This window comes from Balaenoptera physalus, assembly GCF_965194825.1.
Source record: "Balaenoptera physalus genome assembly, chromosome: 19".
NCBI lineage: Eukaryota > Metazoa > Chordata > Mammalia > Artiodactyla > Balaenopteridae > Balaenoptera > Balaenoptera physalus.
Genome location: NC_138900.1, coordinates 33,944,815 through 33,971,824, shown reverse-complemented (window position 1 = coordinate 33,971,824; position 27,010 = coordinate 33,944,815). Strand labels below are relative to the sequence as shown.

At 52.1% G+C, this 27,010-nt stretch overlaps 1 protein-coding gene across 1 annotated transcript in view; it reads left to right on the top strand.

Moving 5' to 3' along the window:
* The window catches only part of ZNF423 (zinc finger protein 423), a 331,848-nt gene that overhangs the window by 48,289 nt on the left and 256,549 nt on the right, over nucleotides 1–27,010 (top strand). The window contains exon 2 of the mRNA XM_082437602.1: nucleotides 13,282–13,341. Coding sequence (XP_082293728.1) covers nucleotides 13,282–13,341 — 60 coding nt within the window. The remainder of the gene's footprint in view (nucleotides 1–13,281; nucleotides 13,342–27,010) is intronic.

The window sequence follows — 27,010 nt, the reverse complement described above, 5'->3', positions numbered from 1 at the left end:
GGAAGCAGCTTACTTGTCCAGTTTTTCCGTCCCCCACTCAAGGCCGCGGTGGGCCCACGAGCTAAAAGCTGGGGGAGAGTTTGTAGTTGCCGTATCCCCTGCCACCCCCTGCTCAGCATGACCCTTAAATGAGCTTAAATGGGCTGCGTGGATTTCTGGGGTTCCACGTAGGACAGCTGCAATGCACTTTTGGGGTGGGAGGAAATGAACAGGTGTGCCCCCCCATTCATTTATTTATCAAAGGTCGCCCAGCACTTTCCATGCCTGTGGTCCTCAGAATGTGACATTCTGCGTTCCTGAGTCCTGTGGTGGTACAGGTGGTTGATAGGTGAATGAGTTTTTTTGGTCCATACTTATATATTTATTCCACGATTAGGAAAATGTTACTTTATATGTTTATTCTAATAGCTATTAGAAATGTGTTCCTAGCACACCAAATGTGTGATTTTGTGAGTATCACTGCTTAGAAGGAGGCTAGAAGATAAGGTATTTAAGTAAAAGAAGGGGGTTGATGTGAAGAAAAGCATCGGTCACACTCGGTGTGACAGGTGGTGTGACTTGGCCAAGCTCCCAGGGGAGGTCTGGGGAGGCCCTGCCAGCTCTGGGGACCAGACGGCTCAGGAGGGCGAGCCCAGGGAGACTCCTGCCCTACCCCGAGACGATCATCCTCTCAGGAACTTTGGGCAAGTTTGGATGATGTAAGGCCTGCCTTGGGGAGATCAGCTGCCAGATGGAGGTGCTCAGGGCCCCCTGAAGGCCTCCATGTGCGTTCTACCCACGGTGGGTGGGCAGCGGGGCTGAGCTGAGGGGCACATCTGTGCCAATGAAATGTCCCCCTCCCAAATCAGACTTATTAAAAGTATTGACTCTTTAAACTGCAAAGTATTATGATTGCCCCTACCCCAGGGACATCCCTGTGGAATTACAACATGTTAGGAAATGGTCATTACAGTTCATCCCTGTGGAAGACTTGGGGCTTTTGATATGAAGAAAGAGATGGAGGCTGGTCTGTGGGTCCAAAATGTAATGAAAACACTAACACACACATGCGCGCATGCACACACGCACATGCACACACACACCAGTTTTCAGTAACAGACTCTTTGCTTTTGGTTTCCTCTTTGCTTGTGTCTAAGATAAACCACATGTATAACAAGGTACTGACATTTATTTATAGTATGTTAGCACAGAGGATAAGTTGTTAAGGGGTCATAAAAAAATATTAGTCTCTACTTTATGGTGCTATTCTTTAAGTGAAAGTGGAAAAAAGGCGAGAGAGTGGGATTCTGGTCTCACCCCCTCCTTTCTTCCCACCCTAAACAGCAAACAGATCTGGGCAGATGCTGTTCCCTTCTCCCCTGAGTGAGGGGCAGGGGCCCCAGGCTGATGTTCCCTGACCCCGTGGCCCTGGTGCCCACCTTCACGTCCCCAGCGCTCAGTGGGCCGCTTCCACGCACCCCTTTGTGTGGGGTGTTATTTCGGCCCCTCCGTGCACGGCAGAGTGTGCCCTCGGCTTTGTCACCTTCCATCAGAGTTGGACAGCTGGTGGGTGAGAACCCAGTGTTGCCACCGAAACAGGATGTGGGAGCCAGACCCCATCGTAAATTCACATTTATATGTTGCATGTTTCTGGTTAACGAGACCATGCAGGGGTGACTGTATGAAATGAAATATATATATGAACAGGGATATTAACCTCAGGAGAGACGGGATTAAGCATGAGGGCAGCCTGGGGGGCCTGGAGCCCTCCAAGTGTTAAGGCCCAGGCAGGTGGGTCCCCAGAAAGGGAATTTTCAGGAAACATCCCAACCCTGAATGGTTTTGCTGGGGGCATAGACACAATAGTCTTTTTAGTGTTCTCACTATGTTCCGGGCACTGGGCTAAGCACTTTACGTGTGTTATTTCATTTTGTCTTCAAAACAAATGGGAATTTTATTACCCCCGCTTTATGGACGTGGAACCAAGGCTGAGAGGCCGAATCCAGGCCCTGGGGAGCATGGGTGACTGACCTAGGCTGACACCCCCAACACTGACCTCGCAGACTGGTCTCTGGAGGGTTGCAAAAAGAGGAGTCATTTCAACCCCACCTTCCCCATCAGCTGTGGCTTTTCTGAGGCGGTACAGGAGGCCTGGGAACCTCAGGCCATCAATTACCATTTGTTCAGCACAGGCTGAGAGGCATGTTGGGTCGGTGGTAGCGTGTGAGCTTTGGAGCCACGTGAGCTTTGGCTGCAGATTTGAGCTCTACTTCCCATTGCTTGTATAATTTAGCCCAGTTAAAAAAAATCATTTAGGTCCTGGTTTCGCCATCTGTGAAATGGGCACCATCACCCTTTGTCAGGTCACTGGGAGGATTAAACATAAATGTGATAATGTGTGTGAAGAGCGTTAAGTGTTTGTTGTTTCTAGTGTCACTGATATGTGTAGTCTTGTGCCAAGTGAGCTGGAGGGTAGGAGAAAGAGGAGACATAGGGGTTCTGCCTAAAGGGGCTGAGAGTACAGTTGGGGGCAACACATTATGCTGTAGGATCATTTTTCTTTGCCAGGCACCTGAGTATTGGGCTCAGGACCATGTGCCTTATAAACACCTTCTTATTTTATCCTCAGAGCTACCTTGCAGGATTGTTATGCACAGAGAGGTTATTTAATTTGTCAGGGTCACACAGCAAACCATGGCACATGGGGATTTGATCCTAAGTCGTCTTTCTTTGGCAATACGCTGCTGCAAATGAGGCTAACGTAAGTCCAGGGCCAGGGTGGTCAGGGAGAGATTCTTGGAGGAGGTGAGCCTGAGCTCTGGGCAGTGTTTCTGACCAGGGAAGAAGGGTGGTTATGTAGCTGGTGGTTAGGCTGACCCTGGAAATTTGGGCAAGAAGCTTGAAGCCCTGTACCCACAGGCAGTATCCAAAGTAGGGCTGGGTGGGGCCTGGTGGGGTTGCCTCAGATTCCCCCGAGTTTATATCAGTATATTTCCTGGCTTAGGCAAATGCAGTTTGATTTGATTTTCCTGAACTTCATCTTTGAGCAGGAAACGTTTTATTTACATTAAAAAAGAGACCCACAGACTTTAGAAATTTTTGTCCATGAATACCAGTCTTCCTAAAATAAGATTTACATGTCAGTGTAAAAGGAAATCAGAGTTTTATCTGCAGTTGGAGTAGAAACTCATCCTAGCTCTAGGCTGGAGGCTCCTCTGGGGCTATGACTCTGGACAGGAAGACCCCATGTCAGAGCGCTGAGCTGTGGGCTGTGGGTGGGAGTTGGTCCCTGCTGTCCTTTCACCTTTCCTAGCTCCCACCGCCTCCTTCATGCTACACTCTGGGTCCTTATTGTGTCCACTTGTTTTTGTCTCTGAGATTGGGATTCATTTAGCATCTTCCATCATACCGTAGTTTGTTCATCCATTCATTCATTCATTCACTCAGCTGTCATTATGTGCCAGCCCTCAAGGGGCACAACAGTGGTAACATTTGTCACCGTGGAGTTCACGGTGTGAAGGTTGAAAGTCCAAGTCCAAGTCCGTTTTCTCATCTTTCTCATAATACCTAGCTCAGAGCTAGGTCACCTGAGGCACTCAGTGCTAATTTAAGGAGGAAAAGGCCAAATACACGTTGGCAGTATATCTCAAAAACCTGAAAATCGGCAAACTCTTTGTCCTAGTAATCCTGTTTTGGGGAACTAATTCTAAGAAAAATCATTGAGCAGGCTTGCGGCCGTGTTTTATGTGTGTGGATGGCTGTGCAACGTGGCTTCTCTTAACAGCCGAAAACAACTAGCAGTAGCCTAGGTGTCCAGCAACAGGACATTGGTTAAATCAGTCCTGGAGCCTCCTATGATGGGACTCAGGCCACCATTAATAACATCCGTGTTGGTCCATGTTTTTGATGTGAAAAGATGTTCATTGTATATTGCTGAGAAAGGAAAGCAGGTTCCAGAACTGGTTGTGTTGTTCAATTGCATGTGTTGTTTCAACTTTCTATAAAGTTGTAGCAATGCATTTATACAGGGAAAGTTGTGCTTTTAGTTTCCCCATTTTAACTCACTGTTTCCTAGTTTTCTACATTGTACATGGAGCGTTTATTTCAGAAACTTTTATAACAAGAAAAAAGATGCTTAATCTAGGACATGGTAAGAGAAGGGCAATGCTGAGTGAATTCTGGGACATGGGGCCTGAGCCTGAGCAAGACAAATGGGGTAGGTGGGGAGAGCCAGGAAGGTGCCCCTGCCCGCCCCCCCCCCCCCCAGCTTGGTGCCCGCCCTCCGTGGCACTGCTTCTTTAGCTGGTGGTGTGCTGACTATGCCCATCTTTTCCCAGCTCCGCGTTCAGCGGCGTCCTGTTTGGTAGCTTGACAGTGGCTGTGGTGGGAGTATTTCACTATAGAAAGTGGCAAACACTGCAAACCAGAGCCCTTTTCCTCCCTGGACCACTGTCTTCTTAAAGATTTTCCACATACCACTGTCTCACATGGTTTTCCTTCTCTCCGCAAGGACTTATGTGCTTGGGAGGAGACCCCAGAGGATGAATTCTCTTCATGGGTTCCCCTGGAGCTGGCACAGAGAGGGACTTACCGAGTCTTCTGTAAATTTCAATCCCTGGGGAAAGAGAGAGAGAGAGAGAGAGAGAGAGAGAGAGAGAGAGAGAGAGAGAGAGAGAGAGAGAGAGAGAGAGAGAGAGAGAGAGGAGAGAGAGAGAGAGAGAGAGACAGAGAGAGAGGGAGACAGAGAGACAGAGAGAGAGAGAGAGAAAGAGAGAGAGAGAGAGAGAGAGAGAGAGAGAGTCAGATTTTACGCTTTCATTGGCTGACCGCACTCAATGTGAACCGAGCTGCTGCCTGCAGAAGTAAAACAAAGGGGTAAAGAATCCCGGTCCTGGCTCCACCTCTCCGTGACCTTTGGCAAACTGCTTAGTTTTCTCATCTGTAAAAGGGGGTTAACAAAGGTACTTATCTCATAAGATTGTGTAGGCTAGTGGTTCTCAAACTCTAGCAGGCATCAGAATCACCTGGAATGCTTGTAAAAATACAGATTGCCAGGCCCCACTCCCAGAGATTCTGCGTCCCTCTCAAGCTGCCCGGTGATGCTACTATTGCAGGTCTGGGGACTACATTCAGAGAAGCACTACTTTGGGCAATTAAAAGTATACAAAGTGCTCATCACAGCACTGGTGAGAGCTCAGCAACATGTAGCTGCTTATTCATAGAAGAACCATGTGGTAGGGAGCGTTGTCTATGAGGACTCCAGGGCTTGGGAGCTAGAGTATTCGAGTTCAGGGCTTTTGTTACCTTGTCTGCCCCCCTGGGTGAGCTGTTTCTCTTCTCTGGGACTTTCTTTCCCCTTCTGTGAAATGGGTGAGTAAAGCCTTGACTTTCAGGTAGCAGCTGGGGAAATACCTGTAAGCGCCCTCTGGTGCTGGGTGTTTGTGGCTTTGAGCTAAAGCTATACTTGGAAACATCGCTCTGGCCTTGTGAGCCCATGGGCCGACTTCTGGACAAATGTTCGGGCTCCCCGGGCTTTATTGCCTCATCAGAAATGTGGGGATTTTGAGGCCTCCCTTAGGCGGGGGCGGGGAGGATTAAATGGGAGCCTGTAGGTGGGATGTTCAGCATAATGCCTGGGGCCACTGGGGCTCAGTGAAGGTTGCTCTTCTGGGGGAGAGTCCTGGCTCTGGCCCAGATCTACTCCAGTTGGACACACCCCTAAGAGTAGTGTAAGGTGTGTGTGTGTGAATGTGTGTGGTATGTGTGTGCCGTGAAGAGGTGTTTGAACGGGAGGGAAACTATGGACCAGGACAGAGAAGGCCAATAGCTTTTAACCCACTTTGTTGAGCCTTCTGAAGCTGCATCTGTGCCTAGTGAGAAAGAGTGCCTTGATTAATTAGCAATGCCTACCACGGGTGCAGGATAGGGGAGCTGGCGCAGGTGTGCCACTTGTGTTCTATCCCTGGTCTAGTGAAAAACCCATTTTTCGAGTACTTAAAGAAAACTTGAAATGTTTCACATTTATTACCCTATGTTTTCCATCATCACCATCATTATCATCACCATCATTTTCATTTTATTAGGGAAGGGTGGAGGAAAGGAATCAAATTTCTGCAAGTTTCCCCCAAATATAGATTCTGCTGAGCTTGTAGCTTCTGTTCCTTCTGCAGATATCTCCCAGTTCTCCTTTGGGGTGTGTGGGGTGCAGATGGGGGGACCCGGGAGGGAGAGGGAGATGAGCTGGCACAGAAGCTGAGCCCCTTGGCTGTGATCTCCAGATGGTCCCACACTTAGGGACACCTTCCCTGCACCGTGGCGGGGACTAGGAGGCCGTGATGCCTAAAAATCCATGGCCCTCACTGAGCCCTTCCTGCGGCGGGTAGGGGTGGATCTCGGTGGGAAACTTGATCTCACTGTTCGAGCCCTCCCATCTTTACCTGCAGAGTGAAACCTGGGCAGCCACGCCAGGGGGAGAAGGAGCAGCTTGAGTTATCGCAGTAACGCTAATATTGACTGCGTGTTCACCTTGAGCCATGTGCTTTGGGAATACCACTGCATTTAGCCTTCTTGACATTCCTGTGATGTGGGTACTAGTGTTACCCCCATTTTACACAGGAGGCAACCGAAGATCAGAGCAGGTCAAGCATCTTGCCCCAGATCTGACGGCCTGTAAGCAGCAGAGCTAGGGATGGTCCTGGGGAGCCCTATTTCAGGGCCCGCTCCCTGAATCCCTTTATTCTATAGCTTCTCTCCAGATACCCTCATCCCACTCATCTGTCCTGCTAGATGAGCTCCGTGGATGACTTCTGGAAGAGTCACTTTCCTGGTGAGGATGGACCAACTTCTCTTCTGGAGTTCTTGGACTACTCCTAGAGCCCTGTGTGCTCCCTGTGTTGTAGATAAGCGAGGCAAGGAGAGAAAGGGAAGACAGTGGTCGAGCGAGATCTAGGCTTCCTACCCCTCTGCCCAAGATAGGCCAGGGGAACAATTTATGAAAAATTTTCAGTAACCTTTCATGTTTTCATAGGTGCTGGTTCTAAAGTAGGCATTTAAGGGGAAAGTTAAATATTACCAAAATTGCTGTAAAAATATATTACAAAGCAGCTGACATGTGGACCCACCCACTATCTCTCAGTAAGTCTATGTAACAATTTTTCCTCCAACTTTGGGACATACCACCTGTGTGTGTGTGTGTGTGTGTGTGTGCATGTTTTAATAATTAATTAATTAATTATTTATTTATTTATTTATGGCTGTGTTGGGTCTTTGTTTCTGTGCGCAGGCTTTCTCTAGCTGTGGCGGCAAGCGGGGGCCACTCTTCATCGCGGTGCGCGGGCCTCTCACTGTCGCGGCCTCTCTTGTTGCGGAGCACAGGCTCCAGACGCGCAGGCTCAGTAATTGTGGCTCACGGGCCCAGCTGCTCCGCGGCATGTGGGATCTTCCCAGACCAGGGCTCGAACCCGTGTCCCCTGCATTGGCAGGCAGACTCTCAAGCACTGCGCCACCAGGGAAGCCCTGTGTGTGTTTTTCAAAGCGCTAGATCTGATGGCAGAAGGCTTCTGGTTAGGAGCCATGTTGTCCAAAAATAGATTGCTTTAAATCCTAGACCCACCTTCCTGGTGGTGAGGTGCTCAGGTGACAGGGGTGTGGACAGACTGATGGGAGGGTGCATAGAGTCTCAGCCCTTCTCGCACCCTGGCTCTGGGCAGGCGCTCATGGAGGAGAATGGCAGGTGGTCTTACCTACATCATTTAAAGTGTTAGTTTCCTCTCTTTTCAGCAAGTGGACGGGGAACCGTGGAGTTAAATAAATGGGTTTGTGATGTGACCCTGTCGCAAGGTCTTGGCTCCTCTGAGGGTCTGAGCTTGGTGTGAGGGGGCTGGCGTTGGGGCGCTTGGGTAGTTTTAGCTTTGGCTGCAGAGGGCCTGTACTCTTCCATGCCATAACTCTCCCAACCCCATCCACTGCCTGTGCCTAATCCCCACCAGAGAGGAGCCTGGAAAGTGTGGGCCCACTGGTTGAGTTTGCCCCCGACCCTGGTCATTTTGCCCTGAAGCCTGTTGCCAGAGATGGTCATGGGCTATGCTCTATAGCACATCTGTGTGAATTAGAAAAAAGGCCAGTTGTGCCTTTGTGCAAAAACAATGGGTACCCCTTCCTCTGGACATTCATAGCCCTGCACCAGAACAGATAGACTGTGGGCTAAATTTCAACCCTCTCTCACCACCTCTGCTGGGCCTCTTGTGCAGTGCACAACCTGTACAGCCGTACACAGTAGTCTTTCCTGCTTTACACTTTTTCGTTCCTTGAGTTTGCTTAGTACTAAGTCAGGAGTGATACTCCATTTCATGCTTGACAATGAGTCTGGGCTCTCAGTGTGTCCTTTACTCTCCTGGGCCCTGGCCTGGTGTGGGTGAGAGGGTTTCCCCAAGGCTGAGCCGAGGAGAGCAGCTATGTGCCCCTTGCCGGGCTCACCACCTCTGCTGGGGCAGGGATGCCTCTAGGGAGCCTCTGTCTGGCCAGGGTAGGCGCAACCCTTCCCTAAGGGTAAGATGATCCCTGGGACAAAAGCCAGCAAAGCATGGAGTGGTCCCTTCAGACCCTGGGACCACCAGCCAGATGTGGGGCCAGCTGAGAAGACTCCTCAAATACAGCCTTTTTTGGAGGGGCAGATTCTAGATCTTTTTGATGAAAACTATGGCTCCTTTCCCCAGAAAAGTGCCTAGCTGCACACATGTCCAGAGGCTTACATCCAGGAGCAGGGCCTTCTCAGATCCTTGAAGACAGGCTGAGCAGCTGGCCTGTTGTGGATTTTGCGGTAGGGAAGGGGGCGGGCTTTGGGGGCCCTGCTGCCCTGCTGGAGGCCTCCTCTGATTCTCGGATCGATGCCTGCCTCTGTTTGTCTCTCTCGTTCACCTCCTGACACCGTCTGCCTTAGCACTTGTGCTTCAGCTTTCCTGCCTCTAACCTACACCTTGTCTTGTCAACCCAGATCCTGCCTGACTTTGATCAACCTCCATGTGTGGCCCCAGTCCTGCCCTGGTTCTAGGGCCCCGTTTCCAGCTTCCCACCTCAGCCCCTTGCCTCCCCTTTCTTTTCCCTTCCGCAGCTCCATCTCCTCTGCATTTTCAAGGTAATGGGGAGCCCCGAGGAGAGGATACTCCTCCCCAGGCCAGGAGCAAGTGGCACTGGGGAGGTGGCTTATACAGGCGCTCACCTAGCACTACCTGCCCCTGCTGGAGGGTTCCGTAAGTCCAGAGGTCCAGCACACAGGCTTTGGATCCCACTGGCATCTCATTGATGGTGGCACGGTCATCCTGGTGCATAGACGGGCAAGCTGTGGGTACTCCCAGAGTAGGGGGGTTGTGGTCGCTTATGAGCCCACTGCTGAGTTGGGGAGACAGCATCTGGTGGGGCTCACAGGTGTATACACCCATGGGGCAGTCAGCCTTCACAACATGTGATCCCGGAGTAGAGAGAGAACACAGAGTTCTGATCTGTCTGATGCCCTGAGAGAGCCTCAGAATCTTTCTTAACACACCCCAGGAACCATGGTGAATACACTTTGTGCACTCTTCCATGTGAACATAGGCCCTGCACCTCCATTCCTTGCATACATGCTTTGTCACGTATCCCCTCGTTTGCTGCTGCACCCCTACCCTGTGTGTTCACACTCACGCTGTGCCCCTTCCCCATGTGTATACACTTGTCCCCATGCGCCCTCCCTTTGTGTACATACTGGCCTTGTGCACCCACCCTGTGCTTACAACGCCCATCATTCACAGGAGTGGATCTCCCTGTGCTCCCCTTGAGGCTGGGCATGGCAGGGGTGTGTACTTCGGCCTCAGTGGTGCCAAGTATCTTATAAATTAAAAAGTTAGAGGTGGAGTCTGGGGGAGTCCCCAGAAAGCTCCTAGCTCCCCTGGCTGGCTGGGCAGCCCCTTAGGGTGTTGTCCGTATTGGCCGTTGTGCTGATCAAGTTTTCTCTGAGATGTTCACCCCTCGGTGTTCATCGTGCTTCTGCAGCAAAATTCTGCTTTGGGGATGGCTCGGGCCCCCCAGCAAGTGCCTGGCTCCAGCTGTAGGGGAGGCCTTCCTTGCTCTCTGCCTGCTGCCCTTGCCAGTTATCTTATTGTTGAAGAGACCAGCCTGGACAGAAGAGGCCGCCTGGAAGGGAGGAGAGCCTTCTCACGTTCAGGGTCGGGTAGCACAGGGCCTCGTGATGGTTATGGTGGGGTTGGGCGTTCCTTTTTCTCATCAGGAGTGTATAAAGGATGGTGTGTTTATACCTTCAAAAAACATAATGTGGGCCAGGGGATGGGATGTCAGTGGGGTGAATGCCAGCAGTTGTAAGAAAGTACATTCATGCCCGTGTCACTAGGCGAGTTGGCCCATGGGCTCCTTGCTGTGAGGGACGTGGTTCTGGGGATGCTGGTGTGTGATGCGGCCGTTTGCCTGTAATCATGTCTGTCGCTTTGGAATTCCCCAGCCAGTGGCCTCGGGTCGCTCTCCTCCTCTTCCCACCTCTGCAGTCTTATCGTCCCCGGAAACAGAGCCTTGAATCCTCCCAGGAGCTCCAGAATAGCAGATGTTTTCTCTTTCTCCTTCCCATAATGGCTAAAGCCAAATCTTAAGGAGGGAAGGATTTGGCATCTTAGGGACATCCTCCGGTTTAACGACTTGGAAGGTCACACTTCCCAACCAAAGAACTGAGTGGACCCAAGTGTGGGGACTTTTGCCCTGATACCTGGAGTACGTTGAGGGCAAAGGGAGAACTAGGGTCGTGCGTCATGTCTTGGTCCTAGGTACCCACACAGATCTTGTTGACAGTGTCCTATGAAATGGTAGCATGGTGACCTTACAAATTGGCAGCAACCTCTCAATAGAAGCAATATATATATTACATTGTAAAGTAAGTAAACGATGAAATGCGAAGGAAACTGATTTTCAGGTGTGGCCCTGAAAGCTGCTAACAACTGCTCCTTTCATGCATGGCCTGCTTCTGATCGCTTTAAGCATTATCCGCCTTGTGTTTCGGAGGCTGTCTGGCTGGAATCAGCTTAGTGAGTAATATCAATTTTGTCTGACTCGAGGTCTCGATTCGTATTTACAAAGCTGCATATTTGAAAACCCCACCCCAGATGTAACTGGCTAAGTCAAACAATAGCTTTGGTCCCAACCCAGATCGTCTCTGCATTTCATTGTCTTGATGCCGAGTTTCTACTCTCAGAATGCAAACTTGGGAAGGAGAGAGCCCTTGGTTAGCATTCCTTGGCCTCTGCTCAGTGACGTGGATGTGCCCTCTTGGGCGAGCTGTTTCTGAGGGTTAAAAGAAAACATGTTCTCTGAGGCTCTATGGGGGTGCTGGTGTAAGATCACGGGTAGACAATAAAGAGGGTCGGAGTCACGCAGAGCAGGACTTGTTAATTCCGAGAGCTGTTCCAGCCCTGGCACCAAACCCACCTGAGTGCTTGAGCCACTGTTCCAGTGGATGACAGCCATCATCCCACTGAATCTTCCCAGTAACCCTGTGGCTTAGGTACCATTTTTACCTCTGTTTTTGAGATGGGAGAACTGAAGCCTAGGGGTTAAAAAATTTGCTCAAGGTCATATAATTAGAGGCAGAATCGGGGTTTGAAGCCGGTGTCTGACCACAAGCCCACCTGCTTGTTCCTCTCCCAGCTCGGCTGCCCAGCATGCTGTGTGCCTGCCTTCTGAGGGGCAGGTTGGGGTTGCTGCTTTCCAGTCCTAAGTCGCTAGGATTCTGGACCGCATCCTCTGGGTCTCAGGTGGACACAGGAGCAGCCTTCGAGACGGACAGTCCTGGGTTCCAGCCCCAACGTTGTGTGGACTCTTTCTAGCTGTAGGACCTCCGGCACGTCACATCACCTCTCAAAGTGTGTTGATGGGGATTAAACACACTGAGCGCAGTGCCTGGCTCACAGTGTGTGCCCATGCAGAGACAGCGACATTGCAAAGAGAACAGGGTGGTACGTGGTGGCTTCAGCCTGCACGTGTGTAGAACTTCAGAGCCCATTAAATCTGAAAAATACTGTGTATGCACATTTTTGGCTTAAACAAAGTTCCATTTTACAAAGTCCATAACCCAGCTTTAATATTATTACATGCCCTAGACTGGGATTAATTCCAGGACAAGAGCTTTATTATGCTGTATAGAATTTCTCCTGTGTTCTCCTAGTGCATGGTCTCCACGGCCACCAGCCTGGTCTCACACACCGGGCCGCAGGGTAGTGGGGACACCCCATCCCTCCCCAGCTTCATTCTGTGGCCTCTGGGGTGGAGTGGAGAAGTGCGTTGCTTTTTTTCTTTTCTTTTTTTTTAAATAAATTTATTTACTTATTTTGGCTGCATTATGTCTTCGTTGCTGTGCGTGGGCTTTCTCTAGTTGCAGTGAGCGGGGGCTACTCTTCATTGCGGTGCACGGGCTTCTCATTGCGGTGGCTCCTCTTGTTGCGTAGCACGGGCTCTAGGCGCGCAGCCTTCAGTAGTTGTGGCACGTGAGCTCTAGAGCACAGGCTCAGTAGCTGTGGTGCACGGGCTTAGTTGTTCCGCGGCATGGGGGATCTTCCCGGACCAGGGCTCGAACCCTTGTCCCCTGCATTGGCAGGTGGATACTTAACCACTGCACCACCAGGGAAGTCCGGTGAGTTGCTTTCTGATGTCACTGGCCCAGGACTGCTGACCACGGAAGAGTCGACCCCAGCATGTCCTGAGGTCTGTCTGTGGGTCAGCTCTCAGTGTAGAGGATAGTACACCATGCTTCGCCAACCTCTGAGAGTCACTTGTTTGTTTCTTGGAATAATGGAGAAAGCCTTCACATCTCAGTGGTGGTCTAAGGGCTCTTGGTAGGAGGTCAGTGTCTGGAGGACCAGGGAGAGGACTGAGTCTTCACTCTACTCCTGTGAGTGTCAACTGGCTTTATCTCAAGTGGATACTCTGATTATAGATAGTAATGATCTGTAGCACTGTGTAGAGAAAGATTCTTAGGCTGCGTCTTGTTTGAGGCAGTGCTGTGATCGATCTGTGATGTCTGCCAGGGGCACAAGGATGGGGGAACCATACAGATATAGCACTTATTTGCTGTTTATGTTTTGTTCTGATTATTTTACATCTCTGTGAAACCAACAAAGGCCTCTTTGTAGGCTTGACCCCTTTGCCCCCTGATCATGGGTATTATAGGGACCGCCACAAATGATCCTTCCTCCTTGCCCTGTGCCCCACCCCAATGACCTGTTTGCACAGATTTAAAACTCACAGGCCCGTCTCTGTTCTCTCTTTTAGTTGAAGAGGGGGAGGCCTCGGACTTCTCGCTTCCCTGGGATTCCTCCGTGACAGCATCAGGTAAATGCCCAGGGGCTGGTGGGAGAGCTGGTGGGGGTCCCGGGGGGCTGGCTCAGGAACTCAGAAAGCCACCCAGCTGGTTATGGAACATATTCTTCCTGTCACATTCCTATCTCCAGTCCAGATTACACCGTGCAACACGATTTTTATATCAGTTCCATATGGTCAATAAAACCTATTACATACAGAGACTACTACGCCTTTATTCCCCTGGGGACCGTGTTTCCATCTTGTGGGTACATTCAGATGGGCCACCACACCCCCACTACACAGGCTTTGAAGCTCCCAGCCATGGGCGTCGCTGCACATTCATTCCAACCTAACTGCATAAAAACCATTTTAAAAGGACATTTAAACTCCAACCAAAATCAGAATTCCTGTATTTGCCTTCCTGGAAGGGGCTGCATTGCGCTCTTGGGCATGCAGACCCGAGCCCAGGCCTCCAGGAGTTGGTAATAGGGGGAGGTCAAACTTGTGGGGTGCCTGGCCATTGGGGGGTGATGGGGGTGACTTGGTAGTCAGGGGACTTGGGTTTTGCAGCTCAGTTCTGCCCTAGCTAAGTTCCTCCCTGTGCCTCAGTTTCCCCAGCTATAAAGAGAGGTGATGAATGAGGATTTTCTCACTGTAAAGTTCTGTAATTTGGAGCTTCCCATGGAGCTTGGGATGGGAACTGGCTTGGGGTCCTTGGGAGCTCCTGAGTGGAGGGCACGGTGCTCCTGTTGGCTGTGCATCCAGCTAGCACCTTCCTTGGCAGCAGGGCTCTGGCTTCCTGTCTGGCAGGCGCCAGGCTCTCCTGCCTTGTCCCCTGTCCCAGGATCCTGACCACCTGACTCCGGCTCCACAGGGGAGAATCTTGGGCCTGAGAAGACCTACGAGGGAGTCATTTAGTCCCACCGCCTTCTCTTTTAGGTGTGGAAACTGAGGCAAGGAGGGAGGTATGATCTGGGTCAGTAGTTCCAAGAACGAGGTGTTAGGCAACAAGGCATATGAACATTTAACACTTGAATGGTTACACATTGAATTTGTGATTTTATGGCCACGTGTGATTTAAGATGATGCGGAAGTCATTTAAGTGAGAAAATTGAGTTGGCCAAGTTTTAAGTAATAGTATGTAATGCTTGGAGTCAGCAAAAATCATGAAGGTGGTTCCCAGATGACTGAAATTTGGGAAATGCTGGTACAGACTGGGCGGAAGGGGAGTGGGTGCCAGCACGCGAACCCAGGTTCCCGGACTCCTCGTCCAGTGCTTTTCGCAGCAGGATCTGTGCTAACTGGAGAGTCTGAAGGGTCCTGGCTGGGTCCTGGCTGACCCAGGCTTGGGCACTGTTGTGTCTGCAGGTGCCTGGCTCTTGGTGAGAGGGGCTCCCTCCAGGGCAGGGGCTTTGTCTGAAGGCAGAATGGGGAGGTGCTCAAATTCTTGGGAGGAGAGTCCAGAGTTAGGACAGGCCTTGGGGTTCACACTGGGTAGGATAGGGGAAGGGGCTGTGTGGTCCCTGCCCTGTAGCCTTCTGTGCGGGAGAGATGCACTCCCCATGGTGGGAGGAAACACAGTGAGGTTATAAAGCTCCACATCTCATCCAGGCGCGCTGACAGACTTGGGGGTCCACGTGCTCAGGCATGCAGCCAGCTCTGAAGAGGGTCCCCACTCTGCTCTGAGCCCCCGCACCAGGAAAGCGCCCAGCCTGGTCGTGTCCCTATAAAGTTCTCCCTCCCAGCTGTTTTCCCAGTGGTGTCAGTGGCGACAGGACAGTCAAGGACAGCCGCGGGGTGCCAGGAGGGCGCTGGCAGTGTTGCGGTGGATGGAGAGCCCGGTGCAGGGAGCGTCAGGCGCCTGGGTTGCATCCCTAGGGCCGGCCTGCAGAAGGCAGGGCGGTGCCAAGGGGCTGCATGGGGGCCTGCGGTCTGCGGTGCTCTGAGGCCACAGTGCAATGGCCAGCCCTCGGGCCTCCGGGGGCGCTCGGGAGTGGCGAAGGTTGTGGGACTTGCCCGTTTCCAGCCAAGAGCTGAGCACGCCCCACGCGCGTGTGCAGGAAGAGGTGCACCGCTCCTTGTGAGTCCCTCCGGCCCTCAGGGACTCCCTGGTGCCAGTCAGCTTTGGATCGTCTGCTCGGAGATGGGGAAAGGGAGGGCAAAGCATCCCGGGCATTGGATAGTCCACAGCCGGGCAATGGATTGTTTTGTTTTCTTTGGCCCGTTTCTGATGATTTTTTTACAGTGCATTCATGTGATAAATTTTCCTTCCCAATTCTGTTGGGCTTGGGCTATTAAAGTCAGCTTGTATTCCCTGAGCACGGGGCTTGTGAGATGGAGCAAATCCCGGGTGGCAGGATGAGGTCGGTTTGGGAGGCAGCCCTGGAGCCGGGCGTGGATGTTTAGTGAACACTTACTTGGTATGTGCCAGGGCATGGAGCAAAGCTTTACCTCCAGTATCTCATTGGGCCATCATGACAACCCTATGAGGTGGGTGCTGTTTCCAGCAGCAACTCCAGAATTTCTCCATGGGCTGGTTGGGGGCCGCCATCTGGTAGAGGACAGGGCCAAAGGCCTGGTTGAAGCTGCTTTAGTATAATGCTTTTCATTAAGCTGAGAAAATGTCACTTGGCTGCATCAGAAAATGGGGGCAGGTGCCAGAGAAGATTATGGGGGAGCAAAGCCTCCCAAGCCACCCCTGGCACCGTTACTGAGAATTGCTGTCCTCGTTTGGCGGATGAGGGAAGGAGGCTTGGAGCGGTGTAGCAGCGGATCCACAGTCCCCAGCCAGGATGCTGTGGAGAAGGGACTCGAACCCAAGTCCTCCTGCAGCCGGAGCCTGGGGTTTAACCTCTGCACCGCCTGACACTGGCTGGTAGACAGCTGAGCAGAGACCTGAAGGCATCATGGGGGCTTTGGGAAGGTCCCTAGCGGCACAGGACCCAAGGTGGCCATGGAGGATCTTTTAGCTCATCAGTCCAGAGGAATGCAGGGTGAGGTGAAGAGGGTGGGCGGAGAGCATCTTACTAGGAGTGCAGAGCTTTGAGTACCAGGCAGCTCCTCTTTGTGGGGACCCAGCCTGCCTGGGGTGCAGACTTCCCCTTGCCTGCTTTTCCTGGCTCTGGGAATGTGATGGAAAACTCCAATAAAGAAGCAGAATGCACAGTGGCCTCCACTACCCGTGGGGACCCTGTGGCCACTGCCCCCAGGAACAGCCGGGCCTGCTTTGTCTGTGCCCCTGAGTCGGGGCCCTGACAGTCATGGAGAGCCCGGCTTGGCAGGGAGGGGAGTAAAGTGATTGGCTCACAGCAGTTCTCCCGCCTGGCCAGGGGGGTCACAGGAGGAGAGAGCCCACTCTTGCCTCTCTGCTGGCAAACATGGGGCTGCTGGTAGTAGAACCTGGGGGGAAGAAGCACTGCATTCAGAGCCGAGGGACGGGGGTGCCTAGTAGGTGTGGGATTTTAAATCATTTCCCATTGCGTCCTGTTTTTTCTTATCCATAAAAAGGGGGATGAAGGGACAATATCTTATAAAGAGACAATTTAAGTGAGAGAATTTTTTTTTAACATCTTTATTGGAGTATAATTGCTTTACAATGGTGTGTTCATTTCTGCTGTATAACAAAGTGAATCAGCTATATGTATACATATATCCCCATATCCCCTCCTTCTTGCGTCTCCCTCCCATCCTCCCTATCCCACCCCTCTAGGTGGTCACAAAGCACCGAGCTGATCTCCCTGTGCTATGCAGCTGCTTCCCACTAGCTATCTATTTTATAAGTGAGAGAAATTCTTAACCTGTTTTGAGCCATAGATGCCTTTGAGCATCCAAGGAAAGGAAGCGTGTGGATTCTCTTCACAAATGCACAGAGCATTTTGCATGTGATTTGGCGGGGGGGAGGCGTCACAGATTACTCCCAAGTTCTTCTTCTTGCCGGGCCAAGGGTTCAAACTCCTTAGAAGTGTGAGGGTCCTTTGTGAAAGCCCCCCAGGGGTCCCAAGCTCAAAGGCTCATCCGAGGTGGGCTGGTAGCACAGGTGAGCGGGCAGGTTTGGGGGGGCACTGTGAATTGCGACCCAGGCCCTGCTACGGGGGCAGCCGTCCCTCAGTGCTAGCTGATTGTGACAGGGCACGTGGCCCCAGTATCGCCACATCATCTGAGTTTTTAAAAGAGAAGCCAGAAAGCTGGATTTTCATATGATATCATCAGATTAAAAAATTAACTCGTATCTTTTTAAAGCAGCTTTATTGAGATATAGTATGAGGGTTCCAATCTTTCCACATCTTCACTAATACGTGCAATTTATCTTTTTTTGGGGGGGATTCTAGGCTTCCTAGATGTGGAATGGTATCTCATTTTGGGCAATTCATATATCTGGAAAACATTGTTCAGGTCAAAGAGTGTCCTTCTGCCAGCTGGTTTCAGCCTGGCCACCGTTAGAAGGTTGCCAAGTGCGTCTTTACCAAGGTTCCACTTTCCAGGTTTTGACTTTCCAGGCCTCTCTGCTTCCCATCACCTGCCCCCAGCCCAGCTCAGTGGGGAGGCCCTTCCTCCCTTCAGCGCTTCCTCTCTCTTCCCTCAATCCCTTCTGCAATGAGGTGTCTGAGTGGCAGGCACCAGGATGATTGTGAGCTTACCGTGTGGGGTTTCAGGGAACCAACCCAACCAAACTGAGCTTTGCCTCCCTTCCCCTGGTCACCAAGTTTGAGCTGGGAGATGAAGGGGCTCATCTTTGTGTAAATGTCTAATCACAGTCTCACTGGAACCTCCCACCTCCCTGGGCCAGGTTTCGGGACAGGTTGGGCTTCCTTCCACCATGGCTGCTGTGGACCAAGCTGGGGATGCAGTGCCAGAAGGGTCTGGGGGTGGTCTGGAGACGGAAAACAGTTAATTTGTTGACAAATACTCATTGTCAATGCCTGGGCAGGTTAGCCAGGTTTATGTCTGGCGTGGTGACACACACACACTTGTGGTTGGAGAGAAACACTCAATATAATCAACTGTTTGTGATGGCCCAGCAGCCTGAGACCATATTGGTGTGATCGGAGTTTCAGGCCTTCCTGCCACGTTACAGGTCTCATTGTTCTGGTTAATGAAACCAACATTCCCATTTATGAGCCACTTCTAGGAGCCAGTCCTCCTTCTCAGTGCTTTTCACATATAGAAAGTGAGGCACAGAGACGCTAGTGACCTGCTTCAAGGTCACACAGCCAGGAAGTGGCAGAGCTGGGATTTGAACCCGGGCAGCTCAGGCATGAATGTAGCATCCAAACTGTAAATGGGAGATCTGCATATGAGAATGTTGTTTCAGGCTCTTCATTTCAGGGGATCTAGAGGCTTGGGGAGGGGGGTCAGCTCAGTGCCCAGGTCCCTCCTGGGTCGGGTGGGAGAGTCTAACTAGGGCCAGGCCTCCTGGTTTGCTGCCCGGAAGGAGAGGAGGTGCCTGTTTTGAAGGCCTTGTGCACGTTTCCCAAATTCAAAGGCCAGGTCTGGAAAACACTGGGTCAGGCTCTCTTTAGAGACTCCCACCAGCCTGACCCCAGCCCACCTCCCCCTGGGCCTCTGCTCATGACCGTCCTTGGGTGTGGGGCATGTGTGTGCTTTGTGGGGTCAGGGGGAGGCTGTGTTAGGGCTGCGGGCTCTGAGACCTGCTCAGAGGGGAGATTAGAGTGGCAGCTGGGTGTCTGTGCCTGGGGGGCCTCTTGGGCGAGGGATGCTGGAAGCCTTTCCTTTTCCTTTTCCTTTTACTCTGACTCTGGGTAAGCTGTGGGGTAGCGGGAGTGGTCAGTGCGCCCACCACGGACAAAGGTGGCAGCCTGCTAACCCCCTGCAGCCCGTTACATCCACGTTGTGACCAGTGAGGTAGACGGAAATGTCTGGAAGACTGGGCCTTTCACCGCAGGGAGTTGAGGCCCCTCGGTGCAGCCCAGCCTGCCCTTCTGAACCTTCTCAGAGCTGCCTCCCCACCCCACTTGTGTTTTCCTAGAGCATGTATTTATTATTTCAACTACTTCACAGAGACTCCACCCACTACCTTGTGCTTCTGCACACTCGCTGTTTACATTTCTCTTGGCCCCTTTGCCAGCTCCATCCATGTATAAAACCCTTCTCTCTAGATGAAGTGCAGGGTGAATGCACCGGTGGGGTCCGTATAGCCCCCATGAGCCCCGAGCTTCTTGGAACCCCTGGATCCACATATCCTGCCCTTCTTAGCGGCTACATGGGGGTCTCTGGGTGGATGGGCATTCGTTTTCTGAACTGCCCCTCCCTGCTGGACACTTGGACTGCGTTCAGTTTTGGAATCATAAACAATGCTCTGACCAATGTCTTTGTGTAGGTGGTCTTTTCCCCTTTGGAGTTTTTCTTAGGGGCTCCCAGGACCTTTAAACTTTTTCTTCAATCCTCAAATCAAGGCGGAGAGACTGTCTCCCTCTCTCCCCTCCTCTCCCCTCCTCTCCCCTGGGGTCCCTCACCCTGAATTCTTTCCTGAGTGACCGTCCTAACCTGGCTTATCAGTGAGGGTGTCCCAACCCCTTTCCCCACGATCCCGGGGCCGGCGACAGAAGCTGCCAGGTGCCCCTTGGCTCCCGGCTGGCTTGGCTGGCGCTATCCACCTCCTGTGCTCGAGCCCCCAGCCCAGTCATTTCCTCGACGAGAACCAGGGGACATTTTAAAGGAGTAGAAAAGTCCTGAATAGATGTAGAATTTCTTAGCATTTTAAAGACTTACGAAATGCGTTTTTATATGGGGCCAGCTGGGGAGTTTCTCATTAGCTCAGCTGGGGCGTCTGTGGGGAGTTGAGCTGAGTGGAGCCAGGCAGGCTGGGTAGGAAGATGCGGTGGCCCCGAGCTCACCAGGGGGGAGCGCGGCAGGCATGCGCCGGCTGGTCTGCACCGTGGACCCCTGGCCAGGCTGGCTGGGCTGTGCCTTTGTTAGAGCTGCTTCCCCCAGCACAGGAGGCCTCAGAAACCTTCAGGTGGTGACTGGAGCTGAGAGGTGGCCATTCTGTTACCATGGTGAGCAGTCCACGAGGTAGGGCGTCTGTGCCCTGTGTGCACACGGAGGCATGCACTTGTGTGTGTGTGTGTATGTGTGAGTGTGCCCAGGTGCCTCAGCCCTGACTCAAACCCCTGGGGGCCCCGGGACCTCTGCACCCCTCTGTGCGGCATCCTGGGTCCCTGGGGCTGACTTGGACCAGTTCTCTGAGGGGGATGTGGCGTTTCCTGCCCACCCTTTCCTCTGGCTCTGGACCAGCCAGGGGCCCCTGCTGGGCTGCACTGTACATCACTTCCTCTGTGCTGTGTCTGCCGTGCACATGTGCATGTGCACGTGTGTGCTGGTACCCAGGGTATGGGTGAGGGAGTGTGTGTGTGTGTGTGTGTGTGTGTGTGTGTGTGTGTGTGTGTGTGTGTGTGTATGTGTGGTGTCTCTCTTCTGATTCCCTTTTTCCTCCCCCGTGGCCTGGCTGATGGTTTCGCTGGAGTGAAACCGGAGTGGGGCTTGTCTTTCTGATTTCACCTCTCTGGGTGGGCTTGGAGCTTCCTCAGAGGCAGGGACTCTGTGTCATTTGTCCTGTACCTGCAGGACCTGGTGCACAGCAGCTGCTCTGCCATTGTACCCTTGCTCTTTGTAGCGAGGTTGCCTGCTCCCAGCACCGCTGATTGGGGACTGTCCACTCCAGCAAGCCCGGTGTCCCCCTTCTCCTCTCCTGGTGCTCTTGGGCTTTTGGGGGGCATCAGTAATGAGGACTGTAATGTTGGAGGGGCTGGTCCTACTTTCTCCAGTCTTGAGTGCTCCCTAAGGCCCAGGACCCTACTGGTGGATGGTGGAAATCAGCAGTTTTTTGGTGACTGGAAGCCTGGCCACAGTCAGGTGTGTATGTGGGTGTGGGCCTGTGGGTGATGATGACTTTGTTCCTTAGGACTTTGGGGAGGTCTCTCCGTGTTTTCCAGGCGTGGTTTATATTGGCTCTGCTCAAACTTGACCATGTAGGCAAATTTGGTGATCTTGTTAAAATGCAGGTTCTGACTCAGCCGTTCTGGATGGGGCCTGGGATTCTGCATGTCTACCCAGCTCCAGAGTGGTGTTGATGGCTCACACACCACCCAGAGTAGCCAGGACTTAGAGGGTTTGATGAGTGAAGCCCTCTCGCCCACTCCCCTTGACCTTTGCTCTGGCCGGGCTCTCTGCCTGTGGAGCTCATCCTTCAAACCTCAGCCTAAATGATGCCTCCTCCAGGAAGCATCCCATGATGGCCCTGCTGTAATTATTGTGCCTGCCCCTGAGCCTCGGGGGCCGCCCTGATCCTGGCCCTCACTGCCCTTTGCTTGGTTATGACGTTCCTTCTGTACGTGCCCGGTCCCCTTGCTGCTCTGCTCACTCCTTCAGGCAGTGACCATGTGTGATTCTCTGTGCTCCCAGACCCCAGCTCTGGCTTGGTAACTGACAGATACCTAGCAGATGTTTGCCAAGGTGGAGAACTTCACTTCTGCCTCTTCATCTGTATTTTCCCTTAGCAGTTCAGGGCCAGATTTTTGTTCACTTTGTTAAGAGCAAGAAGTAGGTTTGAGGTCGAGATACTTACTAGTTGTGTGACCTCGAGTAAGTTACTTAACCTCTCTGTACTTTCCATTTCCTCATGTGGATGGAATGGGGATACTTATCCTGCTTCCTAGGGCCATTGTGAGGATTATATGAGGGAATGCATGTAGGTTAGCCTTAGCCCCCGAGGGTGGCACCTGGTGCTCTCCACTTTTATTCTTTTTTTTTTTTTTTTAAATTATTTATTTATTTATTTTTGGCTGTGTGGGGTCTTCGTTTCTGTGCGAGGGCTTTCTCTAGTTGCGGCAAGCGGGGGCCACTCTTCATCGCGGTGCGCGGGCCTCTCACTATCGCGGCCTCTCTTGTTGCGGAGCACAGGCTCCAGACGCACAGGCTCAGTAATTGTGGCTCACGGGCCTAGTTGCTCCGCGGCATGTGGGATCTTCCCAGACCAGGGCTCGAACCTGTGTCCCCTGCATTGGCAGGCAGATTCTCAACCACTGCGCCACCAGGGAAGCCCCCACTTTTATTCTTGATAACACATTGATAATACATCAAGGGAAGCTTGGCTTGGAGCTTAGCTCGGCCTGGATCTGTGTGGTCAACAGAGAAGGCTCTGATGGGCCCCTCCCTTCCTCCTTCCCCTTGTCTCAACTGGCAGTCTCTAGGCGTTGTCACAGTGGACAGGGCACTCACGCCTTCATCCCCATGCAGGGTTGGGGTGGGACTGAGTCCTCAGGGGACCACCCTCACTTAGCTGACCCTGGCTGGTGGGGCGCTGCTTGTTTCCCAAGTGGGGAAGGCTGGGTGTGGTTGGGAGTTGGCAGGAGTTGGTGGGCAGCGTCTGGTCTGAAAGGCAGAGGCTCTGAGGCTGTCATATGATCAGGCTCCTTCCCTGGGTGGAGCTTGATGCATCCACTGTGCAGCCATGGATGGCCAGTCGGAAATGGCCAAGGTCAGCCCAATTGTGCCACCTGGCTGGTCCTGGCTTCCTGGATGGGCACTCTGCAGGGCCCAGCTTCTGGGATGGGTACGGTGAGCACTGTGTCAGCCACTGTCCTGCTGTAGGCTGTTGGCAGCCCACAGGGGTTAGGCGGTTGTCATCTCAGCTGACACTCTTAAAATTCTTGAGCATGAGGCAGGTGTGGGTACGTGCGCACGTTCTCTCTCTCTCTCTCTCTCTCTCTCTTTCTCTCCGTGCATGTATTAGGTTGAGCTCGCCTAGCTGATGCCTGCCTGGTTCAAAAAAACCATTATTTTGCCCACACTGATAATTCTTTTTTTCCTTCGTTGTGGTTGGTTGCTTTAACTGATGGCTGCTGGCCATACTTGGTAGTAGTTAGCTCATCAGACTGATACTGAAACCAGTAAATAGGAGACACTTTTGCTTCTGCTATTCTACTTCTCTGGGCTCAATGCTTTGCAAACTGCGCAAGGTCGTGGAGGCAGGGGCAGTGCCTGCTTTGCTCACTGTTGTATCCTCAGTTACCATAATTATAAGCAACTGTAATAACAGTAACAAAAAACAACCATCTAGTGAGCATTCGCTGGGGCCAGGTGGGGGCCGTGTACCTGACATGCGTCTTTCATTTAACCCTCCTTAACCACAGCTGGTAGGAAGTAGTATCATTCCCGTCTCACAGATAAGCACTTGAGGCTCAGAGAGGTCAAGGGACAGGTGCAGGCTTTCACAGCTGGTCTGGGCCAGAGCAGGATTTGAACCTGGGTTGGTTTTGTCTGAGTCTAGGGCCCACTCTTCTGTAGTTGCTAGTTCACAGCAACCTAGGACCCAATGGAGACGGAATGCATCTTTGTGGGATGACATCCCAGAGGATGTGCTAAGAACCCTAAAGAGGTCATGGTAGTGACACACCAGTAGTGAGAGGCCGCCAGGGCCAGTGTGGAAATGAGCGACTGCTGACGGGCACGAGCCCGGGAGTGCTCTTCAACAGTGACATGTGACAATGACAAGTCCTTTTGCGTGCATGCTCGTGCGCACACACACACTCATGTACACTTGCTCACAAACGTAAGCACACGCGCATACACATTCACATGCACACACGTACATACGCACCTCCACACACAGTGCACACGTACACACACTCACACAGTGCACGTATACAGACATTCACATGTGTTCCTCCATACCTCACACACATGCACACACACACAAGTGTGCACGTGCATGCATGAGTGTGCTCACATATACCCACATGTACACAGGGCACATATGCACACACTTACAAACATGAGCACATACACACATGTGCACCACACACCCATCCACACCCCTAGGCTTGCAGATGAACAGAAAGAGCTGCTTCTGGGATGTCTCTTTTCAAGGGTGCGGACAGTTCTCCCCACCCAGGTGGGTGCCCGAGATGTCCAGGTTGCCTCCTTACCCTGGGTTTCCTTTCTTCGGTTCCTTTGTTGTACACTCAGGGCTTCAGACATTCTTTCCGTCCAAAGATCCGCACCTCTGCTGTTGGACCTGGGGCTGGGCGGAGCCGGGTGCAGACATAGACCCCCGTGCCCATCCCTCCGTGTGCCTGCCCAGCCCGCTCTGGCCCACGTGCGCCCCACCCCCAATTTGGACATGACTTCATTTCCACTCTGCACCTGCCACTTTAAGAGCCCAGGGCCTAGTGGGCCTGTCCCCAGGGTCGGGCTGGGGGAGGCTGGACAGCTGCGGGTTGGGGGAAGCTTTGTTAGCTCCCAGGGGCCTCTTGGAGCCCGGGCAATGCTGTGGAAACTGAAACAAAGGCCGACAATGGCCTCCTTCCCTCCCTGGGCGGCCTCGGAGCAGGGCCTGCATGGGCGGCCTCTGGGGGCCCCTGTTATTTCCTGTGCTGGCTGCGGGGCTCCTGGCCAGCCACAGTGGGCAGGAAGCAGGGCAGGGCATCTCCTCCCCACCCGCCGGGCTGGCCCTCAGGCCAGAGGAGCTGCTTCTGTGAGCCGGGCCAGCGTGGCCCGCCTGCCCCGCCATCCCCTGCGCGGAGCCTGCTTGGCTGAGGCCTGCCCTGCTCCCATCTGCCTGGGCTTCCTGGACGGGAAACCTGACCCCGTCCCCGCTGCCCTCTCCCTGATGCAGACCCCACGTGCTCCACCATCTGCGCGTGAGGCTGTGTGTCTGCCCCCCCAGCCTTTGTGGCTAGAGTGCTGGCCCTATAGAACTGAGGACAAGGTGGGGCAGGGAGCATTGGATTGGTTATTGCTGAATTCATCTGGGATTGTGCTAGAAGGAAGCTTAGGTTTAGTATTAGGGTTAGGGTTAGGGTTAACTGTTAGATTTAGCATTAAGGTTAAGGTTAGCGTGAGGTTTACCATCCCTCAACACCAAAAAGACAGGAGTTTTGCATGAGGTTGAAGCAAACTGACCTTTGTTTCAATCCTGGCTTTATCACCTTTTCGTTCATCACCTAATTATCAGGTGTCTGTCTGTGCCGTCTAGGCCACAGGGATGCCTAGGATGGTCACGTGCCCTCCGGACCCATGTTCTAGGGCGAGGAGACAGGGAGCAGGTAAACACACACAGCAACACTCTTGGCTTCTTAGCTGTGAGGGATGGACTTGATGGGCCCATCCCTCACAGCTAAGGGTATGGGTATGTGGTGCACATGTGTGTATGTCTGTGTATGCGCTCATGTTTGTAAGTGTGTGCATATGTGCCCTGTCCATCCCTCCTCATGGCTCAGTTTCCTGATTTGTAAAGTGGGAAGACTGAAGCCCTACCTTGTGACATTGTTATGAGAATGAGTGAGAGGAAAGATGTGCCTTCAGCAGAGTGCCTGGCACACAGCAAGCAACCAACAAACACCAGCTCTGGGGATTATTAATGAAACAAGATGAGGGGCCCGTGTGTCATGGTCAGCTAAAATAATTGACGAAAGAACTAATTATGTCAGCAGCCTAAGGTCAGGGTCATCATGCAGGTGAGCTTCCTGGCAGCCTAGGGCAAAAGAGAAATAGGATGAAGGGCAGCGTGGCCACCTCTGTCTGATTCAAGTACTTGGGACAGACAAACATTTTCCCCTGGCACTAAATGCTGAGGAATTTACTGTGTGGATCCTCATTAATCACTGAACAAACAACAGCCCTGTCTCAGTAACAATTTGGCACACGATACAGAAACATCTTTCCTCGAGTTCTTTCTTAAATTGACCCTGGAAAATGCTCAGGGCCTAAGTGCACTCCACAGCCGAGGAGTTACATGCAGTACAGCCTGGAGGCAGCCGGGCAAAGATGAGGCCGCCTCAGCTGGCTGCGTCCTGGGACGGCTGCTCAGGTTACCTTCCTAAGTGCCTGGTTAAGTGTAATCAAACGGGTTCCTTTAATGCAGTACCTCAAAGAGCCCTTGGTCTGTCAGTGGTCGCTGTGAGTCTTGGGGAGGCCTCTTCAAAATTTTTTTTATTGAAGTATAATTGCTATACAATATTATATAAGGTATAGGTGTACAATATAGTGATTCACAATTTTTAAAGGGTTTACTCCATTTATAGTTATTATAAAACATTGGCTGCATTCCCCATGTTGTACAATATATCCTTGTAGCTTATTTTATACCAAATAGTTTATACCTCTTAATCCCCTACCTCAATTTTGCCCCTCTGCCCTTCTCTCTTCCCACTGGTAACCACTAGTTTGTTGTCTGTATCTGTGAGTCTGCTTCTTTTTTGCTATTTTTGACCTTAGAAACTCCTCTCCCTTTTTTGAGGACCACGTATCCCCAGCTCATGGAGTCTTGGAACACAGTTTGGGAAGCTCTGTTTACATCTTTGTGTTTTGAGGTCCAAAGCCCAGGAGACACCTCGCCCACTGTGTCCCCACCTTCTCTGCCCAGATTATAATCAGGCTGTGGTTGAACCTGAGGGCTTTCATCCAGCAGTACCCACCCCTTGTTCACTTTTTGCAAGATTATTGTATTTATTTATCTTATCTGAGTAGAGTCCAGCCTTCAGGAGGGACACAGCCAGGGAAACTGAGGCTCAGAAGGGTTAAGAGGACACAGGGCCGGGGCTGCTACTTCAGAGTCTTTCTGTAGACACACACGCCTAAATGCACACACGCATACCGAGATATGCTCACACTCAGCCACTCTTTGCTTTGCATGTAAGTGTGAACATTGTTCTGTGCCTGAGATAGAATGTCCAGCTGG